General features: G+C 58.6%; 6 protein-coding genes across 6 annotated transcripts; all 6 read right to left on the bottom strand.

Annotated features, from left to right (window-relative positions):
• Positions 1-1,022: 1,022 nt before the first annotated feature.
• THITE_2121469 (uncharacterized protein) lies at positions 1,023-2,862 on the bottom strand. The gene is made up of 3 exons (XM_003656553.1): positions 2,698-2,862; positions 2,102-2,626; positions 1,023-2,029 (listed from the first exon to the last, which is right to left on the bottom strand). The coding sequence occupies exons 1-3, from the start codon at positions 2,741-2,743 to the stop codon at positions 1,260-1,262; spliced, it is 1,341 nt and encodes a 446-aa protein (XP_003656601.1). The 5' UTR covers positions 2,744-2,862; the 3' UTR covers positions 1,023-1,259.
• A 1,015-nt stretch (positions 2,863-3,877) lies between these two features.
• On the bottom strand, positions 3,878-5,644 carry THITE_2091763 (uncharacterized protein; the record flags this gene model as incomplete). The annotated part of the gene is made up of 12 exons (XM_003656554.1): positions 3,878-3,910; positions 3,990-4,394; positions 4,453-4,493; positions 4,556-4,568; positions 4,659-4,730; positions 4,793-4,810; positions 4,882-4,947; positions 5,003-5,132; positions 5,193-5,247; positions 5,317-5,373; positions 5,426-5,541; positions 5,604-5,644. The coding sequence occupies 12 exons, from the start codon at positions 5,642-5,644 to the stop codon at positions 3,878-3,880; spliced, it is 1,047 nt and encodes a 348-aa protein (XP_003656602.1).
• Positions 5,645-6,381: 737 nt separating this feature from the next.
• THITE_135170 (eburicol 14a-demethylase) lies at positions 6,382-8,378 on the bottom strand (the record flags this gene model as incomplete). Its single annotated transcript, XM_003656555.1, has 3 exons — positions 6,382-7,779; positions 7,863-8,060; positions 8,133-8,378. 3 exons carry the CDS (start codon positions 8,376-8,378, stop codon positions 6,622-6,624), a joined length of 1,602 nt encoding a protein of 533 aa, XP_003656603.1. The 3' UTR covers positions 6,382-6,621.
• Positions 8,379-9,091: 713 nt separating this feature from the next.
• Positions 9,092-11,313, bottom strand: THITE_2156149 (uncharacterized protein; the record flags this gene model as incomplete). Its single annotated transcript, XM_003656556.1, has 1 exon — positions 9,092-11,313. The coding sequence occupies one exon, from the start codon at positions 11,311-11,313 to the stop codon at positions 9,469-9,471; it is 1,845 nt and encodes a 614-aa protein (XP_003656604.1). The 3' UTR covers positions 9,092-9,468.
• A 4,314-nt stretch (positions 11,314-15,627) lies between these two features.
• Positions 15,628-18,645, bottom strand: THITE_2131752 (uncharacterized protein; the record flags this gene model as incomplete). Its single annotated transcript, XM_003656557.1, has 2 exons — positions 15,628-17,813; positions 17,874-18,645. The coding sequence occupies 2 exons, from the start codon at positions 18,643-18,645 to the stop codon at positions 15,628-15,630; spliced, it is 2,958 nt and encodes a 985-aa protein (XP_003656605.1).
• A 4,301-nt stretch (positions 18,646-22,946) lies between these two features.
• Positions 22,947-23,764, bottom strand: THITE_2121477 (uncharacterized protein; the record flags this gene model as incomplete). The annotated part of the gene is made up of 1 exon (XM_003656558.1): positions 22,947-23,764. A coding segment is annotated over exon 1 (469 nt), but the record flags the coding sequence as incomplete, so codon positions are not given.
• Positions 23,765-25,823: the final 2,059 nt, after the last annotated feature.

Here is a 25,823-nt window from a genome sequence, read left to right on the forward strand (position 1 = left end):
CGTCGGTTTTGCGCGCAAATGGGATGCTGCCTGCGTCTGAGTCGCGGCGGATTATCTCTGGCCCATGAAACCAACGGGTTCGGTTGAGTACAGGAGCGATGATCATGGGCTTTTCTTTTTCCCTGGTTTCGAGACGTTCCATTTTTTTTTTTTTTTTTTATTTGCCTCTTGGGGAGGCCAAGGCAAAACGGGCATGCATTTCCTTGTTCATGAAATCAGTGTTGGGTTATCCGTGTATTTGTATCATAGGGAAATGCGCCGTCACGAGGGGAAACAATGGTTGGAGCTTCCTGGATTTGTGGCGACAGGGAGCGGTAAAGGGTGGGTGGTGGTGGTGAATAGCCGAACGGTTAACTAGCCAACTGCCAATGCATCAGTAAATACGGCATGCCGCCGTCCAGAGACCCGGCCAGAATTGGTGCATGTGTTGTATTGTGCAGGCTATCTTCGAGTGAAATTGCCCTTCCACAACGACCGGCAGTGTCGTGACCCAAACAACGATTTAGAGCCCAGGGCGGCATCATTGCGGCCGTCATCTGAATGGGGGCGACCATACCAAGTTCACTAGCCTCTTGCACAAGCCAGCGAGGCCTGTCCAGCAGTGCTGTTCGTCCATACAGAGTACACTCCCATTTTCATAACAAAACGCTGCTCTGGAGATCCTACTCTTCTACAAACGGGATAAGACCAGGAAAGACAGACGGTCCGTACAAGGAAAAGGAAAAGAGAAAGAGAAAAAAGGCCCTAGGGGTGAAAACAAGAGATGGCCACCAGCGCGCACAGTAGTCGAGTAGACTCAAATCCCGGTGATCTATCATCCCCTGGGCCAAAAAATCGCACACAAAACGCCGAAAACGCCTCGCCAGGGATGTTGTTTCCTCCCCTTCCCCCTTCCCCTCTTTTCATGCAATGGCCATCCATCCATCCGTCGATCCGTCCAGGCCCGGATTTCAGCGTGTAGCAAGTAAGCAGGTAGCTAGGTATGTGTGTAGGGTGAGCGGGTGAGTGGGTAGCGCGGTGAGGCTAGCAAAGATGTGGAGGGCAACTGGAGACGGTGGTCTCTTTGTGCGAAGCGGTTGGTGGTTGGTGGTGGTGGTGGTGCTGCCAGAGTTGGTTTCGAAGCAAGATTGTTGTTTGTTCAGCAGACGGATTATTGTTTGCGGTTGTGGTGATGGTGGTGGCATTGGTTTAGCTCGAGGAGGCGGACATCGCCTGGTCATGCAAGTGCTTTCTCCAACTTCTGCTGCGGCCGCCTCCGCTTAAGAGCAGAACTGTGACTTCTGGAAGCTCTCGACCGTAACGTCGCCGAGCTTGGTATGCGGCAAGGCAGGCGGCTTGGCGGGAACGCTGGCCGGGGTCTGCACGCCAGACGTGCTGATGGTGCTGGTCAGCGAGTTGGCCCTGCTGCTCTCGCTCGCGGCGGTGTCCTTGATGGCGGCGATGGGCTGTCCCGGCTTGCGCAGGACCTCGAGGAAGGTCGATGGCAGGTAGCCGATCCTGCCGTCGCGGGCGCGGCACTTCCACCACTCGCTCGGGTTGCCGAGCGGATCGCTCTTGCTCATCACCGCGACCAGGTCGCCCTTGCGCACCTCAAGATCGACGCCTTGGACGACGGCCTGGCCTTGGGCGGCGGGCGAGAAGTCGTAGAGCACGCGGCAGAACTCGAGGTTGTTCGGGTCAAGCGACTGCTGCTGGGCGACAAGTTGCCGCCGGCGTTCTTCCTCTTCGGCGTTGGCGGCCATGGAGCGGATGATCTTGCTCATGACGTAGGGCAGGCCGAAAGCGGCGAGGAGGAAGAAGAGGAGCGGCTTGCGGCTGGGCCTCGGAGGGCCGCCTTCCGGGAGGGGACTCTGGCGCCCTTCGAAGCGGGCGAAGGCGGCGGGCGTCAGGGCCTTGGCGTCGGCAGGCGGCGGCCGCCCCGTGAGCTTGGCAATCAGGGTGCGGATCCAGCGCATCAAAGTGAAAATGCCAAGCACAGACCCGAGGGTGTCGCGGAGGTTGCCAAACTGCTCAGCGACAGACACCATCGCTAGATCGAGGGAGCCTTGTTAGAATGACTCAACTGTGACCATGATTTGCACGCAGGGTTGGGTGGGCTTACCGAAGAAACTGGAGTGCGTGGCCATGTAGGTGCTCTCCAGCATCTGCGCAAAGCCGCCAAAGGCAGCAACAATTCCCTCCAGCATCTGGAAGGTTGCTTGCGTGCTCATGCTGAAGCGCTGGGTGAGGCTTTCCGGGTTGTTTGGGTCGTTGGGCATGGCGCCGGGCAATCCTCCGTACATGCCTCCGTAGTAGCCTCCCCCATAGCTTCCGTACATGCCGGCGCCGTATCCGCCGTAGCCGCCGTACCTGGCGTAGGGCGAGCCGTAGGGCGATGAGTATGCCGTGCCGTAGGCGTTGTATGGAGTGGTCCCGTAGGGTCTGCCGTACGCGGCGGCGTTCTGGTTTACAGTGGTGGTCAGGGATGGTGGTCGCGCGGGTATCGCGGGTGTTGTGGAAGATGTGGTGGTTGTTGCGGTGGTTGTCGTGGCGTTTGCGGTCGCGGCCGGCATGGCAGGTGCTGGTGCAGGTGCGGACGCTGATGCTGGCGCTGACGCTGGTGCTGGCGCTGGCGCTGGTGCTGGTGCTATTGCGTTGGCAATCAGTACGGTTACTCTACCTCGAATTGTTTGTCATTGTCAACAAAGAGGTGCATACCAGAAGCGGCGCCCTGGCGCTCCCAGGGCTTCGGCGGCGATGCCATGGTTTAGGATGCGGGATCGCTCAGGTCCGTCGTGGACTGGTTTTCTGTGTGTAGAGAAAGGCGCTCACTCGTGGTGACGGGGAAGGGGTTTTGATTCCAGGGTGGCGACGGTGTACTCGGTATTCCGTACTTCTGTTGTTGGTAGTGTTGGCAGGCTCCCCGCCAACCCGGTCCCGGCCACGGGCCAAAGACGCGCGCGTCAAAAAAAACGGACAAAGAAGCGTCGCAGCAGTGGTGAATGTGTGATTGCTCGCTCCTCTCGGCGTCTTTGCAGTCGCAAAAGCCTCGGCGGCAGTCAGGCGCGCGGTGCGGTCGAAGGCCTGATAGTCGCCGCAGCCGATGTGGTGGAGAAAAGCCCAGGTCCCGGTTGGTGGAGACGGCTTGTGAACCTCGGTACGGAGTGTTCTGCTTGCAACTTTGAGCCGGCGCTGGGCAACCTGGGCCGGATCGGGACCCTCTGGCCAAAATAATCGATACTCCGCACACACAAGCACTCTGGCGAGACTCGCACTCTCTTTTTTCTCTCTCTTCCCTCTGCCACTCTTTTTCTTTCCTTTTCCCCGCTTTCATCTTTCAGTGCTCTTTCTTTCTTCTTTTTTTCTTTTTTTCTCTTTTAAAAAAGCTTCAATGGAGAATCGTATTGCACGTGAAGTTTGCTGTAACTTACGGTATCGCTTGTTTTGAAGAGAAGGCGGCCCACCACCCTTCAGATTCTGTGGGGAAGCCGGTGCTTGGCCGTCTCTTTCGATGTTCTTAACTCTTCCCTCTGTACGGAATATACTACGCTAATTCGAACAGTACCACGCACAGTATTCTACATCTTGACTGTGCTAAAACATCGAACGGTCATTGAAAGGACCAGATGTTCAGATTCATGCAGTGGAGGGCTGAGCTCCAATCTCCATTTTCTCATCGATACCTAGAGCAAAAGCGCCGTATTGCATCGCCCCGGACGATTAACTACCTAGTGTATACCGGAGGTCATCGTCCGAATTGGCACGCGGCAAACCGAGTTTGAAGCTTATCGTGGAAGCTGTCATAGAGCCTGCTGGTGGTGGGGTAGGCGACACTGGACAGCTTCTCCTTCTGCTCCGCGAAATCCTGCCCAGTCGCCGATGCGTCGTCGTATTTGGGTCAGGCGGTCGCTTCTTTCACGGCTTCCCGGGGCTGAGGCGCCGAGTGAATGTCAGCATTAGTACCACCTCGGCACAACTATACTCCTCCCAGCCGACGAGCCCAAACTTACCGTCTCTTTCTCGTCCCCTTCAATCTTCCGACCCAGCCCTTTCTCGTCCTCCAGCTCGTTCTTCAGACTAGAGACGCAGTACTCGAAAGCGTTCCGCGCCTCGACGCGCTCGCGGGCCCCCTTGTCCTCGTCCGCGAACTTCTCCACCTCAGCGATCATGCGCGCGATCTCGTCCTCTGCCAGGAGGCCGCCGTCGTTGTCGGTGGAGATGGAATCCCTGCGCCCCGTGCCCTTGTCCTGCGCCGAGACCTGGAGGATGCGGTTGACGTCAAGGGAGAACAAGGCCCCGATCTGCGGCGTTCCGCGTGGCGCCGGCGGTATCCCCGTAAGCTCGAACTTGCCCAGGAGGTTGTTGTCCTTGATCAGCGTCCGCTCGCCCTCGTAGACCTTGATTAGCACCGCGAGCTGATTGTGTGGTGGATGACGGTTAGCACTCGCTCTTGCTGCCGCCGAGCAGGCGGACGTCACTCATCAGGCCGAAGTAGAGAACACCTGTGACCGACACTGCACGTGCGGATCATGTTAGTTACGCAGTTCTCGTATGGTTCCCCGGTTCAAGAGGATACCAACCGTGGGAATCTGAATGTTACGCGGGATCAGTTGCGCTTGTCGGCTGGTCAGTATGGTTCAGGGCAGGTCCCATTACCCCTGGATTCAAACGGGGCTTACCATGACGCCTCCTGCCGTCTCTATCCCCAGCGTAAGGGGGTTCACATCCATGAGCAATACCCGCTCGGTGGCCTGCCGCAAACAAGTCAGCGAAGAGCTGGATGAACGGTCATCCAGCGTGATACTTCCTGTACCTTCACGCCCCCGATAATCTAGATCTGTCGTGCTCGGTGTCAGCCTCGTTCCACAGGACCGCCGACGTCAAAGAGGACATGAAGCTCACCCCGGCTTGAATGGCAGCACCAACGAACACGGCTTCGTCCGGGTTGAGTCCGCCGCTGGCCTCCTTCTTTCAAGAACTCCTCGACCAGGCTACAATTGGCGCTAATCTCCTCAGGGGTAACCTGGCGTGTGTCGCCGCCGACGTCAAGCTTGTCCACCGGCTTGCCGCCCTGGCCCGCGGCGACCTTGAATGGCGTATGCTTCAAGTCTGCTTGCACACCTTCGTCCGAGAAACTCCGGCCTATCAAGCGCCTGGAGACCATATGTGTCAACAGGCGTTCCCGAGGGCCGAGAAAGGATGAAATTGCTGACTTGACATAACAGAAGGTAGTTCTCGGATTACTCGTGTATTGGTTCTTGGCCGCGTCTCCCAAGGAAGGGAAAGACGTCAGACTGTCATTGCATCGGAAGCAAGACAAGAGTTGGAAAGACACACCAATGAGGTGCTCGCCGTTCTTAGCGAAGGCGACATAACTCGGCGTTATCCTGTTTCCTGGTCGCCAGCCAGTCGAATCTTCGGAAAGCCCGTTTCGTGACATCCGTACCTTGATCGTTTACGAGGATTTCAGCCTTGTCCACTTTCATAGCGCCGACACACAAGTACGTCGTCCCCAGGTTTATGCCGATGATGGGCTCTCCCGGTTCGAAGACGGTCGCGGCCCTAGCAGCTGGGATGTCAGCGAGGGGACAAATCAGGAGAAGAAAGAATAGCAGGATGCCCACCTGATGGGAATCTGCCTAGTTCCATGGGTATTCCTCGTCATGTTGTCTCTGGGAATGACGTTGGCAGAGTTGTCGTGTCAGACTTTAAGTCTTGGGTGCCCAACTACTTGCAAGCAGACAAGAGATAGACTCGATGGTATTGCAGACAATGAAAGGATAGATTAATAGTTGATATCTTTTAAGGAGCAAATGGCATTATCCTCCTGGAGTGCGTTGAGCAGCGAGTCTTATGGCAGAACAGAGCGTGATCCCCGGAGCAGGGAGGGTCCCCAGGTGCCCATCAGAGAGCAGCCCAAACAATTGCGCAGACTCAACCCAAGGCCAGGCCGTCGTTATCGAAGAGTGTTTCCCTGCACTTATTTCCACCCATTATCTTTCAATGTAAAAAAAAAAAAAAAAAAAAAAAAAGAAGGAAAAAGGTTGTGACAATGCCTTGTTGTCGTCGCGATTCACCGTCCTTCGCAACGGGTTCTCTCGCATCCTTCGAAACAGGGAGAAAAAAAAAAGGGAGGGGGGGGGGGGGGGCAGGCGCCCAGGCGACCGACATCTGCCAACCAGCAACTTGAGTTTCTCGAACATGGAAAAACTCGCTCTCCTCTCTTTGTAATGTGAGCAGGTGTCACTGGCGTGAGTTTGTGGCGACTCGAGAGCTCAGTTTCCTCCAGTCTAGCGGCGATAACGAGACAAGGCCCTTCTCTCGCTCAACACCATCACAAAGGCGAAAAGCGAAACACGGCGACTATGCACAATCTAGATGTCAATAAGGATAGTTAGATAAGGCTCGTCAACATATTATTAAGATTAGTAGTCTATGTTCCTTGACTCGTCAGTCGTACCCCTCTGCCTGGCCCAGTCCGTCAATCAGGCCATTCCCCGGCGGCATATATACACAACGCCAAGTATCGGGTGCCAACTGGCAACGCCGGATTTTTTTTAGTCATCAGCCAACTACACTACCATCAGAAGCGTTAGAAAAAAACACGCAACGTCTCCTCCGCACGGGGTGGATGGACCCCTTTCACGCCTGGGCGGCGTCCCTGCGCTCCCACACGATATTCGCGGGCTCCAGCGGGCGGGAGAAGAGCGAGGCGTAATCGGTGCCGACGACGCCCTCCTGGCCGTCCACGTTGCGGAAGCGGAACAGGCGGACGGTCATGGCGACGATGGTCTGCAGCTGCACGTTGGCGAATTGCTCGCCGATGCAGCGGTGGCGGCCGGCGCCGAAGGGCAGGTAGGGCGAGGCGGTGCCCTTGCTGACGAGGCCGTAGCCGTAGTCGATCTTCTCCTCCTCCTCTTCGCCGTTATCCGGCGCGTTGCGCACGATGCTCGGCGCCAGCGGCGAGTCCTTCTCCCACCGGTGCGGCTCCCACAGCATGGGCTGCGGGAAGTACTGCTCGTCCGTGGCCGAGACGCCTGGGGCCGCCAGCAGCACGTGGTTGGGCGGGATGACGTACTTGGTGCCGGGCACCGGCATCGGCTGCTTGACGGCCCGCATGATGGAGTGGATCGGCGCGTGCAGCCGGAGGGTCTCCTTGACGATGGCCTGGTTGAGCGGCAGCTTGGCGAGATCCTCGTAGGTCAGGGGCGGCAGGTCGGGCCCGAGGTTCTTGATCTGCTCCTGGTACAGCTCCTCCATGATGTCGGGCCGCGAGGCGAGGCGGAGCATGATCCACGAGCTGGTCGACGACGACGAGTGCTGGCCCGCCATCAGCAGCGCAATCATCATGTGCGCGACCTCGTGGTCGGGCACCTTGACGCCGTTCTTGTAGGTCGAGTTCATCAGGTGGTACATGATGTCCTGCGCGCCCGTCTCGCCGCGAGCGCGGCGCGCCTTGATGGTGTCCATGTAGATCTTGGCGACGGTCCGCTGGGCGTGGTCGCGCCGCTTGTTCCACGGGAGCGGCGCCCAGTGCAGCATGAAGTTGATGGGCGTGAAACCCATGTCGAGGTCGTGGTAGAGGTCGGCCAGCGTCTCGTCGAACTTGTCGCGGATCTCCTTGCCCTGCAGCGCGTGCGAGGCGGTGAAGATAGTGATCTGTGCCATCTTGGGGCAGATGTTGACGACGCCAGACTTGCCCTTGAAGTCGGGGCACCTCTTGAAGTAGCTGGTGACCTCGTCCGAGATGATGGGCACGTAGGAGCGGAACGCCTCGGTGGTGAGAGCGACCTTCATGAACTGCCCAACCGCCGCCGCGTCAGCCACTAGAACTTTCTCCTTCTGTCCGCCTGCAGACTCCAGACTCCAGCCAGCCGACCAACCTTCTTCTGCTCCATGAGCTTAGAATTGGGGCAGTCGTAGACGACGTCCTTGCCAAAGACCGGGGTCGTCAGGGGGTGGTAGATCTCCTCGGCGCAAACATCGCGGATCTTGCCGTTCAGGATGAAGTCGTTGCCCTTGGGGCCGACATAGACGGTCGTCTTCTTTCCGAGCAGAATGAAGGTGAAGCAATCGCCATACTGTCATAGAGAGAGGTGTGATTAGCACGCCAACGCCAGCTTCCGCGGGGGATCCGAGCCTCTTTCGCCCACCTTCTTCCTGTTCTCCTTGAAGAAGCGCGGAGGGTCCATGCCGTAGGTGATGGTGCTGCCCACGAAGGGGAACCAGTGGAAGACGACGGGCGGCTCATTGGGGTTCCTGAAGAGCACCTGCTTGAGCACGTTCAGCAGCACGCTCAGGAACAGGAAGCTTGCGAACGCGACACCGATCTGCGAGGCCAGCCCGAGGCGCGAGAACCCCTCGGCCAGCGGGCCGCCGATGTCCAGGGCGAGCCCCATGCCGGCGGCGATTGAGGGGTTTTGTTGAGAGAAATAGAAGGAGGAGAAGAAAGCCAGAACCAACAGCCCAAGAAGACCTGCGCCTGCCGCCAATTCGAGAGCAGAAACGTGGACTTCTGTCGCCAGCAGGAGGGATCCCAGGTGTCGTGCGCGAGGATCGCTCTGATTTATCCAACGAATGTTTTCGCCAAGTGCAGCGTCAGGGGACCGCCCCTTGAGTGGTAGTTTAAACGCACCCCGCCAATCAGAGGCCGAGTTCGTATTCGGATTCGCGGCCATACTGTACATGTACCCGGGTACAGAGCTGAACCCTGGCTGGATCATGCCACTGATCACAAAACTCGTACGCGACCAGCAGAGATTCAATAAGCGACGAGCAGGAGATCCCACTCGGACCTTGTGACAGAAAATATTCCAAGTCTTCCGCCTTCCCTTCCGACATTATTTGTTTGAAATGAGGCTATTGGTGTACTGTACACCGTACGGATCTGACGATCCTCATCGTCACATCCATCTTCAACGGGATTGGCTCTTGAATGGAGCTGAGCATCGGATGAACAGCAAGCCCCTGCCAAACCCTCGACCAGATCACAGAAACCCTAACCCACTCCGTTCCTCAACTTCCACTACAACTGGCCTGACATGCGATCAGTTCGCCGCCTGTGCCAGTTGGCGCTCGTTGTTCGTCCTAAGCAACGGATGTTCAAAAAAATGAAGAAATTGAAGAAGATAGAATTGTCTAAGTAGCTAGAATGACGTCGTCAAACAAGCGTGTATTATAGCGACAACAACACCCTTCTTCGCAGCCAGCAAAGAAGAGAATAAACAAAAGAAGAAGAAAAGAAAGAAAAAGAAGAAAGAAAGATCGAGAACCGAGGAGAGGGCGCGCCAACTGCGTATGTGGTATCATGCCCCCCGAGCAAATGCAAACCATCCCTTTTCCCACCCCCCAGGTCTGCAACCATGCGAACAACGCCCGAGACAACGCCCTGTCGTAAATGCCAAGGAAAGAAAAAAAGATGAATTCTCTCTCTCTCCCCCTCTCTCTCTCAGTGTGTGTGTGTGTGTGTGTGTGTCTGAACTCGGACAATCACCACTCGAGCCCCATCCACCCGTATCCGCCATCGATATTAACCCAGTTCCCCTCCTCCATCGCGCTCTCCCACCCCATCATGACCGCCAGCAGCCGGCAGCCGACGGCGCTGACGGTGCACACGATGGCGTCGCTCGCGTCCGCCAGCACCGCCAGGTCCATCATGTAGGCGCGCCCGACGAGGCTCCTGAGCCGATACGTCTCCGCCGACGGGCTGGCAGCCGCGCGGGCGCCGTCGGCATCGGGCCGTCCGGCCTCGTGCGCCGCCGAGACGCCGAGGTTCCAGAACATGGCGGCGAAGAAGCCGCCTTCCCAGCCGAAGGTCTCGTCGACGAACTTGTGCAGGACCGAGCGGTCCGGGCTGGCCCGCTGGATGGCCTGCTTGCTGGCCAGCTTGATGCGCTCCTGCGCGCGGCTGGCGCCGGCGAGCTCGGCGCTCTCGTACACCATCGGGTCGTCGGACGCGAGCACCACGAGGCTGTGCTCCTTGGCCGCCCGGTCCTCGCCGCCGAACGGGCCCGAGTGGTTGAGCCGGGCCTCGATCAGCTCGCGCGCCGCCTCGCTGTACAGGTGCAGCGGCATGTACGAGCGGCGGTACTGGTACTCCAGCGGGTGCCGGTCGCCGCGGCGGACGTGCACGCCGACCGCCAGCCCGTTCTGCTGGCCCCGGGATTTGGGCACGATCCGCTTGGCCATCAGCTCGCGGACGCGGGCGTCGACGTAGCTGGCGTCTTCCTCGTTCAGGCGGAAGAGCGCTTCGTAGCCCTTCCGGGCGAGGTTGTATTGAGTCTTTCGCAACGCGCGATCGTGGGATTCCGACGGGGGATCAGCGCTCTTCGTCAAACTGCCGAAGAACTCGTTCATCGTTGCCGCTGAGGCGACCAGGTGCCGGGCATGTCGAGGGCAGGGTAGCCTCTCGTGGTTTGGCGGCGGGGAGCATCGCGGCAGAGGCGGCTGCTGGAAAATGGCAGTGTACTTCCCATACGCCCATCGTGCATCATCGATAAAGAAAGCGCGCCCTTCTTTCTCTGCCAGTCCATATGCAACCCACAACATCATCAACGTCTTTCCCAGCCCGGCATCGCTCGACTCCAGCACGAATGTGAGACTGGTCTTGCACACCGGCTTCCCGACTTCGCTCCCCGTCGCTGGATTCCCCTGTGCCTCCTCCCTGGCGAGATAACCGGCCTTCTCCGCCTCTTGCACATCAACGAAGTTCGGGTCCGGAGAGTCGGAGCCGAGCCCGAGAGACACTTGGTGTAGGCCATGTCCGTGAGACCTCAGGTGTTGAGCCCGCGCAGCCACCTGCCGGCACTTTGCGCACATTTCGGCGTACTCGCCCATGGTCAGCGGGAAGTCGGAACCCGGCGGGATGGACACTGTCCACTTCGCCCGGCCCCGATTGTCTGTTACAACTATCGGGGTCGGGAAGTCCGGCGGTCGTTTTTGTGAAACCATGTCGATCTCGTCTTCCTGTTCGGCAGGCTTCGGGGGCTCAGGGACCGCTGGGCTCGGCTCGCCAAAAAGCCATGTGAGGACCACGAGGGCCACATAGAAAACCACGACGATGCTCAGGAGTCGGATGGTATAGCGGACGACTCTCAGAGGGCGCACTGTGCCAAACAGCCGTCGTCTCGGCTTTTTCGCTGGTGGTGAGAGTGACGGAAGGCCCGGCGACGGGGGCGGAGAGAAGACCAAGTGGTTGAAACTGAAGCGCGCCGACGTTGAAGAAAGTGGCCCCCGGTCATGGTTGTAGGATGCTGCTCTGCGGAGGTTAATGCGAGGCGGTGAGATCACTACCTTGGTGTGTGATGACCTGCTAGGGCCAAGTGCTGGAGGCATGTTGAAAGGGAACGACACGGACGTCCACGCATCCGGGTCTCGTAGGTAGGGAGCGACGGCGAAGAAGGCGTGTCGATTGGACTGAAAGGGATGCTAGGACCCGGCCTGCCTGAGAGTGTGATGTGGTTCGCCAGCGAGCTCAGTGGCGTCTCGCAGGCCAGTGCCGGAGGAGCACACCTCTTCTTCGAATGACCCGATGGCTTGGAGGCGGCGACCTCATGCGGGCAAGGCGAGAGACCAGTTTGAGGGTCGTCGATCGGGTCGAGATGGTCAAGAACTGGCCCTCCAGGCGGAAATGTCAGACCCCGGTCCCTCAGGGCAGAGCAAACGGTGCCGGCCGGGAACCGCCGCCTTCGATTGAGACCAGTGACGTTGGTGGATGGCGCACGACAGAACCCCTCTACATCAAGGTCGCACAACGGCACCAGGTTGTCCCAGCTTCTTATATGCTGACACGTTGATCGGCGACCGTGGAGGTCACGGGCGGGTCTTCCGGATCCAGCAGGAAGATCCGCACGAAAAGACAATTTGCACTTCCAAGCCTTCTCCCCTGTTGGCTGACTAGTGGCAGGCCCAGGATAGGTCCACGCCTTGGTGCACTGCGAGCTCGTCGTTTTTGTCGGGGACTCGTCGACGTTCTGCAGGATAAACTGGAAAGGAGAATGGGATATCGGGCAACGTTGTTGTCAGGATCGGGATGCAGCGAGACCCGACCATGCGCCGACATAGGCCAACAGTTAGATCCCGTCAGCGTTGCCTTCGAGCCGTCCAGCCGCATAAGATTGCGACGAGTCACGAAAGGAAAACAGCTGAAAGAGAGGAGGGGAAGGTCGAGCTGTTGTGCGCGGCAAAGGCGCAACACGGAGCCGAGGCTGACAGCATCGGCCGATTTGCCCGGATGCCCGAACGGGTCTCTCCTCGACTTCGACGCTGAGTCGCTGGGTCGACAGAGAAAAGGGCCGAGTGCGAGGAATGTGCAACCCCAACCCGTGGGTTCAAACCTGGAACCGACGGTTGCGGGAATCTAGTGTATGAATGCTGGTAATGCCCAGGGCGGCCAGCTTCTGAAGAGCCCTCGGCTAGTGTGCCGAGGAATCAGTTGCTTCATACATCCGTACACTGGAAAGAGAAACCGTGCAGAAGCAGCGGAGAAGGGATGAGGAAGATCAGCCACTGCAAACTCTTGCGGAGTTGTCGATCCGATGCGACTCTCGCTCAGGGGCTGAATGGGGCTTTTCCAGGGCCGGCCGTTGGCCCACCGCATTCCCCCCATTCCCGTCTCATCCGACACCATGGAAGAGGCCATGGGAGAAAAGGCCGACCAGTAACAGAACGGGAGGCGAGTCGGCCTCTGATGTTGAAAGTTGCAACCACACCGTGTCATCCACCGACCGAAATCCGCTCGCCATGCAGAACACAGGGATGCTTATCGATAGCTCTCCACAGCAAACCCCACAAAGATCGACATGGCGAACCAGGTTGTTGTCCGGATTTGCTGCCGCGCATACACAGCCAACTAACCTTAATGATGGACGACTGGGAAACCAGCAGCGGCAAAAGAAAGCACTCTTCAATCTGCCGTTACCAGGTACGGAGTATGTATGGTTGCGCGGGAGAAGAGGTGCGCCTCACCCGTTGCTTGTGCTGGGAAAGCGCAAGAGGCGGAAACAGCAAGCCGATCACATTTCCTGCCCCTGTCGAATCTGAAACGCGCCAACCCGGGGTCGGGGGTCCAATCATTGGCCGTGATTGGTGCCACTTTATCCAGCTGACTGGGTAGCATCCCGCAGATATGACGTCGCATCTGACTTGACAAACCGACTGCAGTATCTGTACCTCTGTTGTGTCCTATGTAGTGTACGGTCCGCACTGATGGCGGCGTACTGAACTTCTTGGAAGTTTGGAGAAGAACGATGCATTCCGTTTCGACCCCGAGCCAGTGATGGAATTGCAGCCTGACATTGTATTTTGTGAACTACCTCAGGTACCTCACATGACATGTGTGACTCGGGCCTGATCCCCACAATCCGCCTGACCTTCCATTTGCTGGCTGACACAGTGGCAAAATGCCGCAATTGCCGCACACAACCGGAACAGCACGGAGTAATCGAGTTTTCCTGCCCACCTTACCTGGTATGCACATCGTGTACCTAGTACGGAAGTACGGAATACAGCCATGCCCACATGGCAACTGCGGGGCCCGCTTGGCACACGGCCACGTCTTCGGTTCTCCGCGAATCCTGGCGTCTCGGCGGTTGCGGTTCGACGACGCTTCGAGGCTGGCCGCTACTGATAATTCCGCGCGCCTCGAGGTACCAAGTGCTCGGGAAGCTGGCACATCCCAACCTTGTCTCCATTTTGCTTCAGTCTGTACCTTATGTACTGTGCATGTACCACATGCTGGTGGACCCCCCGGCGAGCTCTTTTCCTTTGCATCGATCGATTCAAGTTCCTGTGAGCCACGGCCACACCGTCGAAGTTCCCCTCCGGCAAGCTGGGAGCCGGCGATTTTGGCGCTGCCGTACTCAAGAGTGTGAAAATAAGTCCTTCCGTCATGCCCTGGTGACCGCAGTTCACTGGGTCGGTGGATAGCAGACGTCGAAACCCGGAAAAGAAAGACAACTTGGAAGGCTCTGCGAACGATTTGCTAGTTCCGTCTCAACCTCCGTCCCGCCTCCGTCCCGCAATGTTGCGTGTTTTCCGGTTTTGAACGGCGAAACAGACTGCAAACCCGGACCCGCTCCGCCGCAGGCCCGGTCTTGGCTCCGGGGATATAGTGCTTTTCCAGGCCCGCCTTCGGCCTGCCTGCAGACGATAGATCACCTCCGGGAACCGCTCTCAATCGAGTCAAGTTATTCTCTGCGAGATCTCTCCCAGCGAGTTTCCTCGGGTATCTGCCGAGGCGGGAGATTAAGTATGTGCCACAAGTATCTTAAAATTAGATTATACCCCTTGGGACAGCAGTTATTTTTCCCAGCAAACGGTCGAGTCCCTGCAAACGACGTTCAGGACCACTTGAACCCCAATTCGATTCCGGATCCTAAGTATACTACCCAATCCTGTCCTTGGAGACAGAGCCATTCATTCACCATCTAGCCTACCTCCTTCCAAAGGGCGTGTTCGGGTGGGACGACCAAATATCAGCCCTAACACAGCATGAAGTCCCCAATCTAAGAAATGCATGGTTACGTAGTACTACAGTCAAATGTCATGCACCGTCCCGGGATCTTCCCGTCCCACCGACCCCATTCCCGGGGCACAGCAAACACCCCGTGGCTAAACAAACAGAGTTTGGATGCGGCTGATTCAGCTCCTGCCCTTTCCCAGGCTGTCCATTGGCGGAAGAGATAGGGATGGTTATACGGGCACAAATACGTTGGCAACTGCATATAATTCCTTCCACTTCCCGTGAAACCCGCTGTTTGCTTTTGGGCCAGCTGTGTGTCCTGTGTTCCCAGCTCGCGGCGGCTACCAATACCTGCTCCTCAAGAGGAGCATGAGCCGAACACCGCCCTCCCTCATTCCCTCGTCCTCATTTCTCGCTCTTCCCTCCCTCCTCTTCCCACAGCGTCAACAGTGCGAGACACAGCACATCGCCCGACATCACAACTGGCACAGGAAACCGAGAAAGAATCTATTCTTCCTGCTTGCTTGCTTGCTTGCCCGCCCGCTCGCTCACTCGCTCGCACATCCATCCCAGCAGAGAGCCAAATCCCAATCATCGAACTCATGGTCATTCCCATCAGCTCCCTGCCTTCCACCTCTCGGGCGCTGCCTCCCGTTTTAAAACATTACTTTGGTACAAACAAGTACAGTGCCGCCGCCCTAGCGGGCGTGACGGGTCCCGAGGCCATTGCGGCCAAGAAAAGGGGGAAAAGGAAAAGGATGTCCGATGAAGAAGAAAAGAGAAAGGAGAGAAAGAAAAGCTCCGCGCCCTAGAATCAAAGGACGAAAGAGTCGGGTATATAACACAAGGCTGAGCAATCGATGAAGCCAGAAAAAAAGGAAAGAAAAGAAAAAGAAAAAGGAGTAACAAAAGAAAGGGGAAAGAAAAAAGGTGCGTATCCCTCCAGCCCCAACTCCGAGTCCGCCCGATACCACGCACCCTTTGCACCTCAGCAACAAAAGCGACGACGACAAGCGGGCAGTCGCATCGGAGCGGAGGATACCCAGCCCCAGCCCGACTCCGGCACGGGTAACACACCGAAGAAACGCTCCGACCGACCCCCGACCGCCAGCCCGCCGGCCGCCCTCAACAAACCAACCCACCCGCCAAACCATCCGAAGAAAAAAAAAAAGCCCCGCTTAACCACCTCATGCTTCCAACGCCATCGACTTCTGCGGCTCCGCCGCCGCAAACGACGCCCGCTGCCTGGCCAGAAGCTGCAGCTGGATGGGCGGGCTAGCCGGCGGGGGCGCCGACGCGGGGGGCGGGGAGGGGGGCGACGCGTCCTTGCGCTCGCGCAGGGGCAGGGGCTGGGGCTCGGGGGCGATGCGCACGCTGCCGCGCGAGCCGCGGATCAGCTGGCCGCTCTCGACGCGGTCCTGGATCATCTCGTCGAGCATGCGGCTCATCTCGTCGACGCTCTTGGTGCGCTTGCGGAGGGTCGAGACCTGGCGCAGGAGCGAGCCGCCGCTGCCGCCGAGGCCGAGGCCGACGGGCGCGGCCGGCGGGCTGCCGGTGGGCGCGGGGCCCGGGTCGCTGTCGAGGATCTGCGAGGTGCGGACCTCGGCGCGCGAGTCGACGCGGCCGGCGTTGTCGCGCGAGCGCGCCGCGCTGCGCAGCGCCGCGAGCATGCGGTCCTTGTCGTCGAGGCGGGCGCGCAGCTCGGCGATCTCGGCGTCCTTCTCCTTGAGGAGCGCCGCCACGCTGTGGTCTTCGCCGACCATGATGCCCTTGCTGGCGGAGAGCCCGATCGAGGTGCGTGATGAGCTGGCGCGCCGGGCTTGGAGCAGCCGCTTCTCCAGTGTCTGGATGTAGCGGTTTTTGTCGGCGAGATCGGCTTGCAGAGCGCGGTTCTGCGCCGCGAGCGATGCCGTCCCGTCGCCGTACTCGCCCACGCTGTCATCGTCTTCCACCGCCGGGGCCGCATCCGCAACCCCCGAGGAGTGGTGGCTGCTGGGTTTCCGGCCAATGGTCGACGCAGACGAAGTCATGGAACCCGTCCTCTCAAGCCCGAGCTTGCCTCCGTTCGAGGTCGCCACCGATGACCGGACTGATGTCTGCGAGTAACGTGGATGCATGCCGAGGGCGCTGAAGGACCCGCTGGCGTTGACGCCTATTGATTTGGAGCTCAGGATCAGCCGGTTCAGGTGGTCTATCCTTTCCTTCAGCGCAGTGCGGGCCAGTTGCATCTCCAGCATCTGCTCCTCGTGGCGCATCTCGGCCTCCTTTTCCCGCGCCCGCTCCTCCTCGGCTTCTCTCCTGCCGTTGGCTTTCGCCTGAGCCTCGAGCTCTTTCCTCAGCTCCATGATTTCCATCCGGTAGCGCTCGAGCAGAACGCGGGCGCCACCATCCCCGCCGGGTCCCAAGGCTTCTTCGGCGCGCTTCGCGTGACTGACGATGTTGTTCTTGGCCCGAGATGCAAACTTCAACGTGTTGAGAGTTTCGTTCGTGTGTGTGTTGGACATCGCGGGGCTCCCGGCGGAACTGATCGAAATGGTGCACAGGATACTGACGAGCGAGTTGCCCGACAGGGCTCCTTGCAGCAACCTGGTGAGCTTGCTGTCACGGTAGGGCAGGTGCTTGCCGTCCTTATCGGCCGGCTTTCCGTCCTTGTCCTTGTGCTCGGAGAGTTTGGCGATGACCGTGCCCAGGGTGAGCAAGCTCTTGTTGATGTGCGAGCCTTCCTGCCGGCGCTCCTTCGACTCGGCCGCCTTCTCGGAACCGGCAAGGTCAATCAGACTCAGCGTCGAGACGCGGACACCGCCGGGTAAGAGACCCGACCGTTTGCTGTCCCCGGACCCGCCCGGGACCCGTTCCCGGCTTTCCACCACGATTTGCACGACCGCATGACTCCGGGAACTCCTGGCATTGAACTGGGTGCTCGCCGTCCTGCGTGCTTGGTCGCCGCGAGCAATGACGCGGAGAAGTTGTGTGGGACTCTGTACGATCTCTTCCTTTAGAGGGGTGGCATAAACGCCTCGTTTGCTGTCCTCCCGTAGCTTGATCTCTTCTTGCTGCTGAGCTGCCCCGACGCCATTGCCGGTGGGCATGCTCAGCAGATCGTGGATCTTCTCGTTGTAGATTTCCAGGTAGCTGACGCGAAGTAGGAACTCCCTCGACGGCGTCTCGCGGATGTAGGAGAATATGTCGGTGATGGCGAGCGGTATTACACCGGGGGAAGACGCTGTGCCCTGCATGGAGAACGTCTTCCCTGTACCAGTCATTCCGTAGGCGAACACGGTCCCATGATAGCCTTCCATAACCCTTCGTACTAAGCGCTTGGCGCTGTGGTCGTACACTTTGGCGTTGTCATCGTGCGTGGTAAAGACATTATCTGCAGCCACCGATTAGCCAAGGGCCCCGATGGGGCCGGACTGGTCAGAAGATCTCATACCGTAGTAATAATCCCCCCCTTCCTTGCCCCTATACGAAATCAACGACTTTCGTCCGTCGACAAGCCACTCTCCTCCCGGCTTGTTGTCATTTCCGGTGGGATCTGGCCGCACCCTGACGCTGACGATGACGTTTCCCTTGCCATCCGATTTCGATGTCCGCTTCCCTCCTGCTGCACCTTCGGACCTTGGCGGTGCCATGTCGTTAACATCGTCGTACTGCGTTGCCGAGGTCGAGTATGAGTCCTGGGCGGAGGAACTGCGACTTTGAGGCGGAGATACCACGCTGTTGAGGCCATCGGAATTCCTGGTAGCCCCCTGGCGCGACACGGACTTACCCTCCCCGGTCCCGTTGAGGAGGCTTGGGGTTCCGTTCGACGATTGGTAAGTGGGCGTCGTCGGTGTCCTCAATTTGCGCGACGGGACGCTGGTGGATAAGGGACTTGGGGGAAGACTGGCTATTTGGCCGTCAGGGCGGGGCGGCTGCGGAAAAGCGTTGATGCTGACGGCTTTCCGTATTGTCCTTCCAGCGGCATTGACTCCCGAGACCGGCCTGGGCTGCGGAAGGGCACTGGTGGGAGCAGGGGACGCGGGAGGAAGGAGGCTTGCTGAGGGAGCCCGAAGGCCGCTCCTGGGTGTCGCGGGCGTAGATTTGCTGGAAGGGGCGGCCAGACCACCGGTGCTTTTTCTCGTTTTGGGAACAGGGAGCGCGGGGAGCGCGATCGTCGGCGGAGCATTTGAAGGCCGCGAAGGCCGCGGAAGTGCTGTCGACATCCTGGCGCTCTGCTTGATAGGCTGCCGATGGCCCTATCTGAGACGGAGCAATATCCGGGAGGCGTTGACTGCGCTACAACAGAGATTCCTATCCGGTGGGGACCGTTGGCGTTGACATCGGAATCGCAGCTGCAGATGCTCGAAGATGGCGCCAATCGTGGCTTGCTTCTGGTCGAGAAATAACAATTGCAGGTGGCAGTCGACTGTGATTGTCAGTGCTAAACTGCGTCAAAGATGCAAGGATTACCATACCACTTCAACCGCGGGCCGTTCGGTGGAGTATCTCCAAACAGCGGCCAGTTGCAGTCGGCTTGCTCGTTTCTGGGGCCTACCGAGGGGGCCAAAGAATGACGCACTGCTGCCCGGGAGACGTCTGCGTGGTCTCTGCAGGCTTGGACCGCAGGAAATGATGCAAAAGCCGACTCGAATGCGGCAGCAACGGAAGCGTGTGACGTGCGTGACGATAATGGGCTGCAGTATGCCGCCAGTCGTTCGGGAGATACCCGCGATGCCCCTCAAAGGCGCAGCTAAGGTGGATGCAATCGAGAGGCGGAACGAATGGGGAGTTTGCGGCTGGGTTTTGTCGCCTTGTCCTCCTGGTGAGGAACTCGTGGATATCAGGGATAACCCTTAGACTCGGGTGCAAACTGGCGTAGCCAAAATTGGGCCCAAGGGAAGAACCGAGAACCCGAGCTAAGGGTAAGGTGAGGTCAGAAGGGAAGACGAGCTCCGAAAGATCGGATGAAGTTGTCCGGCCTGGCGTCGAGATTCTCTCACAACCAAGCGACCGCAAGGACAACGAAAGAAAGGCCGGGAAACGAACGGTTGACCGCGATGCGAGGTACGGCGCTGCTGGCTAGCTGGTCGCAGTTGGCGGACTGGCGCTCGAGATGGTCAGCGAGCAGCGTGATGATGCTGCGTGCAAGAAAAAGCGATCGTAAAGCAACAGAAAAAGAGCGTCGTGGAGGCCTAAAGGGAAGGCCGAGTTGAATGGGGTCCAATCAATGCCAGATTGGGCCTGGAGGCGCGACCGTATGTGGATGAGCGCCGTGGCACCGTTCGGCCGTCCTGAACCCTTTCTCCCGTGGTCGAAATGGCCTCACCATCCAGTGGTTGTTGCTCGAGGCAGCAGACTGAGTTACGATGTCAACAACAGGCGAAAGGGTAGGAACGAGTGAGCTGATCTTTCCTTTCTCCCTTTCCCCCCCTTCTCTTCTCATGGGATCTCCCGACTGCCTCGGCGAGCGTTTCTTCTTCTGACCCCTTGTTTTCCAAAATTCCCTGTCCATGGCACACTGGTCCCCTTGCTCCAACCGAGCCGAACCATTGGCCTTTCTTCCTCAAGAAGCAATTTCAGCGGACCATCATCGGCCCCCTGCTGATCCCTGCAAAACGCAACCCCGGGCGGGCCAAGCCGTTTTGGGGCTAGGGCGGGCTTGGGTCGTGTGGACGAGTCAAGGGCTGCTGGGACAATCAATTTTGGGTTCGACCTGCCGAAGAGCTGCTTCTGCAACGAGGCCCCCCACGTGCAACGCCATCGACGCGACCACAGTGTGCTGAGCTGGATCTTAAAGAGGTCCCGCCAAGACTAATTTCGGCCAATTGTCGGCAATGTTTTTACAGCGTCAGTACCCCGCCAAGACCGCCAAGGGGTTTGCACTATCGCCACGGGTTAGCCACGGGTTAGTTCGCCGGGGGTACGGGGGGCGGCGCCAGCCCCCCGCTGGTTAGGGTGAGGGTTATGGCTAGGGTGAGGGTCAAGGTTAGGGTGCGGGTTAACTTCGTTTTCTTTTTTTTCAATTTGGTTGAGGTTTCGCAAAGTTGTTGCTACGAGTCTTTGCAATTCTTCGTTGTTGATGTTGCTCGAAGTCGTGGCGACCCCGCTCCCTCGCGGCAATTTGTAAATACTTGTAAGCGGTAGGTTCCGAAATTAGTCTTGGCGGGACCTCTTTAAGAATAACCGTGTGCTGATGCCCACAGGGAACCATCTCGTCAGTACCGCAGCAAAGGTTTTGCACACACGACAACACACACGACAGCCGGAATAACGCCTTCCTATGTAAATACCTAAGGTACCTAGTAGGGAGGCACATAGGCACAGTACCTTACACAGTACTCCGGGGGCCAGCTGAAAAGCACCGAACCTGGGCTCGATGGGAATTGGGACCGGGAAGTCGGCCACAGCGAGGGGATCGCATCCTTCCGGCACTGGTGGCGGACCTTACTTCACTACGAACTTAGGTATCCAAGGTTCACTGGCCACTGCTGGCTTGCCGAAGCCGCGCGACCGGGGCTGCCAGCTCGACGCCAACCAAGCAAGAAGGCGGCGCAGAAGCCAGCCCGCGTCAACTTGCTATCACATCACATTTCAAGCGTTGCATGGTGGTAATTTCACACTCGCTGCCACCACGGTAACTGCAATACCCTAGTTCCACAACTTGTACACTACACTAACTAACTCAGGTATGGAAGACTCGCAAGCACGCACCTCGGGGGATCACTGTGGGGTCGCCGGGGGATCGCGCTTCCAGGTTGACATGCGCAGTAATTCGTGTAAGCTGCGCATGTCCTCCCCACATCGCTGCGGCACTTGGAGAGAGAGACGTGAATTATCACTCGACCGGCAAGATCGGCCTGCACTTTCTTGTGTCCTTGGCAGTCCCGTGGGAGCGCGCAGACTGTCATGGGAATCAGCATGGCGTCGGCCCTTCAATGGTGGGATCGGCATCACGCAGCAACAAAAGTGCTGGCTGTGTCATGAAAGCGCCACGGCATCCACCACTCCGGGGGAGAGCTCGACTCGGAGCGCTGAGATGGCTCGGAGAGCAAAGCCACTTTGCGGAACCCGGATGCTGAAGCAACAAAACATCGGCCGGCCTCCACTGGAGTTGCCCGTGCGCTCTTGACAGGGGTATCCCGACTCTCCTGCACCTGCACCACCACCTTTCGTGCAGGGTTGCTTTGCTCAAGTTGCCGCAGCGACATACAGTGGAGTGGAATCGGGAATGCAACCTGACGATTCGTGGATGTGCATGACCATGGCACCGATCACACTTTATCAAAACGACTCTGCGTCGTTCGTGGTGGTGGTTTACTTTTTAAGATCGGTTCTGAACTGGTCGATTCCGCTGACTTCACAGGAGACTGTTCGCTGATGGACACCAATACAACGTCTCACGCAGCGCCCAAGCTTTTGGAGATGGGAGGATGACGGAATACAGTACCACAGCAACAAGCGCGCCTCTGCTGTATTCCGTACATGATAGCTTGCCCCCGTTCCCGTTCCTGTTAATATGAGTGAGCAGGTAAAAGAAAAACCGGCTCTCGGGCCTCGTCGGGCCGGGAGAACTACGGGAGTAAAGTAAGGGGATAATGGGGGATGAAGTTTAACAGATCAGCCTCTATTGAGACACTTAGCCCACGCGGGAAAGACGGCTTGCGCGGAGACGGCTGAACCGTGGACAAGCTGCCAGCCAGGCGGGATGGCACACTGCCTCCTGCGTGCTGCAGGTTCATACTTTAGTTATCTGGATCGTGTATTACTGTACTGGGCTATTAATATGTGGTAGTTTTTCCGTGTGTGCTCGCAATATGTTGCTATTTTCTTATCCAAAACGATCTGTTGAACATCCGGGACGCACACCCGGTTTCAACACACAAGTCCTGGGGTCCAATTATTCCAGATTGCTCATGCCCCGGGCCCTCGTCGCTTCTCCAGAACCTCAACCTTCCATCTTGTTCCGTGTCGCATCGAGCCGGGTCAAGGCCCGGATGACCAGATCAGCACCACGCGATCCCATCAAGTCCAAGATTGGGAGGCTGTAGTGGCGAACCACGTTGAGAAGGACCAACTTGGCGACTGCAGCCTGAGATGAGCTTGGTAGAACTAACAAATCCACGGTGAGGACCAAATTGTCGTCGTCTACATTGGCCGGTCCTACCTGGGAATCCCCCGGATCCAACCAGCATCGGGCGTCTTTGGACGATTCACGATTGTTCCAGTTCACTATCTAATCAGTAATTGGTTTCGACGCCTGTTCCAGAGCGCTCTCACTGTACGGAGCAGAATGTAGAGTCTCTGGCAACGAGGGTCTATAGCAACCATGCTATTAGTGTAGCTATTACATTGCTACATGACCTGTTGAGTTTCAGGATCTGCATCTGGCCCGGTGCTTCGAGTAAACTTCCTGAGGTAACTACACACAGCAGGGGGTCGCATATCAAACCGCGTGCTTCTTGCGCACCGCGTGTCTGTGATTCGAAAGCCACACCCTGGACCTTGCAGCTGCACTCCAGACCGGGCACGGGCTTTGGATTCAGACGACTGACGCTTCATCGCGAAGCCACGGCATTGGACCCAGGTCCTTCCGAGTGCAAGTTTTAGAGACTTGCTCTGCCCACTGGCTGGGGCCATCTGGTGCATCATCATGGCAAGGACTGCCCGGCCAGCGCCAGGCGTCTTGCTGACCATCTTCTAACGGCCCTTCGGCGCAGCCGGGCACCGTGGCAGGATCCGGCAGCGCAGCCGGTCAGATCAAGCGCACACCGCGTCCTACACACCCCGTCTCAAAGATCTCGACCAGACCGGCACCGACCGCTTCCCGCAGCACCCAGTCAAACGCCAACCCTTGAAACTCCTTCCACTTCTTGGTCCTCCCCGGCACGGCCCCCGTGAACTCTCCACGCGCCTTCTTCGCCTGGGCGACCTCGCTATCCCCCACGACGCCACCGTCCCACTTCTCACGCAGATCTGATTCGGGCATTTCCCGGTACTGAGTCTTCTGTAGCAGTTCCGCGAGATGTTCCAGCGCGGCCGACGCCAGTTTCAGAAACACGCCGGTCCCGGGGACAGCAACGCTGAACCCTCCCCCAGATGAGGCCCCGGCCCCGGCTCGGTCCATACTCCTCGCCCCGGTGCCGCCCACCGCGTGCACCGCGCCTGCGCCCCCCACAGCTGCAACCGACCCGGCCGGTGCGCGCGCCACCGTTTCCAGACTGACCATCGTAGACCTCTCCTCCGGGCGCGCATGGTGGCCCCTCCCACCCGCTCCCCCTCCACCACCATCCTCATTAACCGCCGTCAGAAACCCTTCCCGAACCAGCGCATCCACCTCCCTCCACCCCAACCCCTCCCACCCGGCCTCCCCCACCTCAAACCTCAACCTCTCGGGATGGCTCCGCAACCACGCCACCCACAGCTCCCGCACCGCCTCCCCGAGGCCCTCGCACCCCCTGACCATCCCCTCCAGCACGTCCGCCCTGACCAGCAGCTCCCCGGCGCTGCCCCGCGTGGGGACGACCAGGCGCCGGAGCTCGCCGGCGCGGACGCGCGCGGCGACGGCCCTCTCGGCGGCGGCGGGCGACGCGGCGGCCGCGCCGGGCGTGGCGAGGAGCAGCGCGCGCAGGTGCGGCGCGGACACGAGCGGCGGGAGGGTGGCGGCGGTGCGGAAGCGGAGGACGGCGGCCGTGCGGGCGGAGGACAGGGCGCGCGGCACGGGGGAGAACATGCTCTCGAGGATGAGGGCGTGGAGGGCGAGCGGGGCGGCGGCCGGGGTCATTGTTGGGGAGGGGGAGGCTGCTGGTAGGGGTAAGGGGAGGGGGAGGGGGCAGGGGCCGAGGTCTGCGAGTTTGCGGGTCTGGGTTTGGCTGGCGCGGCTGGCGGGTTTGGAGTCGGCGGCGGTGGTGCTTGGCTTTGTGCGGGCCAGTGAAGCCGCCCATGAGGAAGACGGCGTGGATGACGAGGAGGTGGAGGAGGAGGTGGTGGTGGTGGCGCGCCTGGCGGAGGATGAGGCGGACCGTTTCTTGACGCGGGAGCCGCCGAGGATGGAGCGGAGGCTCGTCATGGTAATAATCTGAGGGGCAGCGCTCTATTTCGGCAAAGGAGAGGTAAGATCAAAAGGGAGCGGTCCTCGGCAAACGAAGGCAAAACGACCCGGGTTTTTTTTGGGTGCGTGATGTGTCATGAATAAGGCATCGTAAGGGCGCGGTGTAAGGCAGCCGACGGAGCGCGGCTCATGTTCCATATGGGCGCCCCACACCCCCGTCCCCTATGTCGCCACCTTGGGGAATCTTTGAAACTTATAAAGTGAGATTTTCTTACACAGTAGCAGATTGATCCTGGGACAAGTAAAGAACTTTCGTTCGAATGCGAAATATCTTGACACTCCAAAATGGTGCCAAGCTCATCTTGCCACCCCAACTGCCGCGCTATGTACGGAACGTAAAGGACTTGGCAAATCGCATGAGCGGCTCAGACAACGGTAATTTACCACTCTAGTAATCTTCGCAGAAGCTCTGCTCGAATGACTCCGTTGACGAGAGAGGCGAAATAGGGGGTGTTTAAGGGGCAGAAAAATTACTTCTCGCACATTTCTGTATGCACCCAACAGCCAGCATGGGAGTCAGGCACCTGTGGCGGCAATGAGCATGAGCAGCGAGTCCCGTACACATATCAATGCAAGATTTGTATCCAAACCCTGGCCGCGAGCAGAAACCCCGGCCGTGCTGTTAGTCGTTGCTGCTGCTATTGATGTCGATGTCGGAGGGTTGGCACTGCCCACCGTAGCACCCGGCAAGGTGGTGCCAGTCACAGGCTCGGTCTTGGGATAATATGTGTTGAGATAGCACTGGGTATGGGCTATGGTGAAGGTACACCGCTAGACGTCCGCTTCCAGCCGCAGGGCGATGGCCCTGAGCGAGGTTGTTAACGTCCTGTCCGTCATCTTGGCCGCGTCCACAATTCTGATGAAGAGAAGCCGGGTCGCGTGAGTGAACGGACGACAGCATGTTGCGTGTGACGGCACATTGAGAGTCATTGCTCGCCCTGGCACTAGAGACCGGAGCACAATACCAAATTGGCTTGCTTGTCGTACGTGGCTGGACACGAGGCGTTCGTGATGCGAGGTTTTGGTATCTCGATTTCCTCTTGTACCTGGCCACTCATCTGAGCCCCAGCTTCTTCAGGCATACATACGCATATGAGGAGCTAACATTTCGCCCAAGGACCGCAGGTTACCACTTTTAGTCATGGCTGTAGCATCCTCGCCCAATGGACACAGATGACCCCGGGAATGAATTGCATTGTGACCTGACAGCGTCCCGGAACCAGTCTGGGAGAAGATGTACGATTCATCCAAGGAGCTCGCTGCTTAGCGATCGGTCCCTTGGCAACGGGGCTC

This window comes from Thermothielavioides terrestris, chromosome 5 (assembly GCF_000226115.1).
Source record: "Thermothielavioides terrestris NRRL 8126 chromosome 5, complete sequence".
NCBI classification, from domain to species: Eukaryota; Fungi; Ascomycota; class Sordariomycetes; order Sordariales; family Chaetomiaceae; genus Thermothielavioides; species Thermothielavioides terrestris.

What these genes read in the sequence shown, in the direction of transcription:
- THITE_2121469 (XM_003656553.1), bottom strand. Translation starts at nt 2,743, where the DNA reads ATGGCATCGCCGCCGAAGCCCTGGGAGCGCCAGGGCGCCGCTTCTG. An exon ending in GCGCCAGGGCGCCGCTTCTG is followed by an intron (nt 2,627 to 2,697) that starts GTATGCACCTCT and finishes CCAACGCAATAG; the next exon opens with CACCAGCACCAGCGCCAGCG. An exon ending in CACGCACTCCAGTTTCTTCG is followed by an intron (nt 2,030 to 2,101) that starts GTAAGCCCACCC and finishes CCCTCGATCTAG; the next exon opens with CGATGGTGTCTGTCGCTGAG.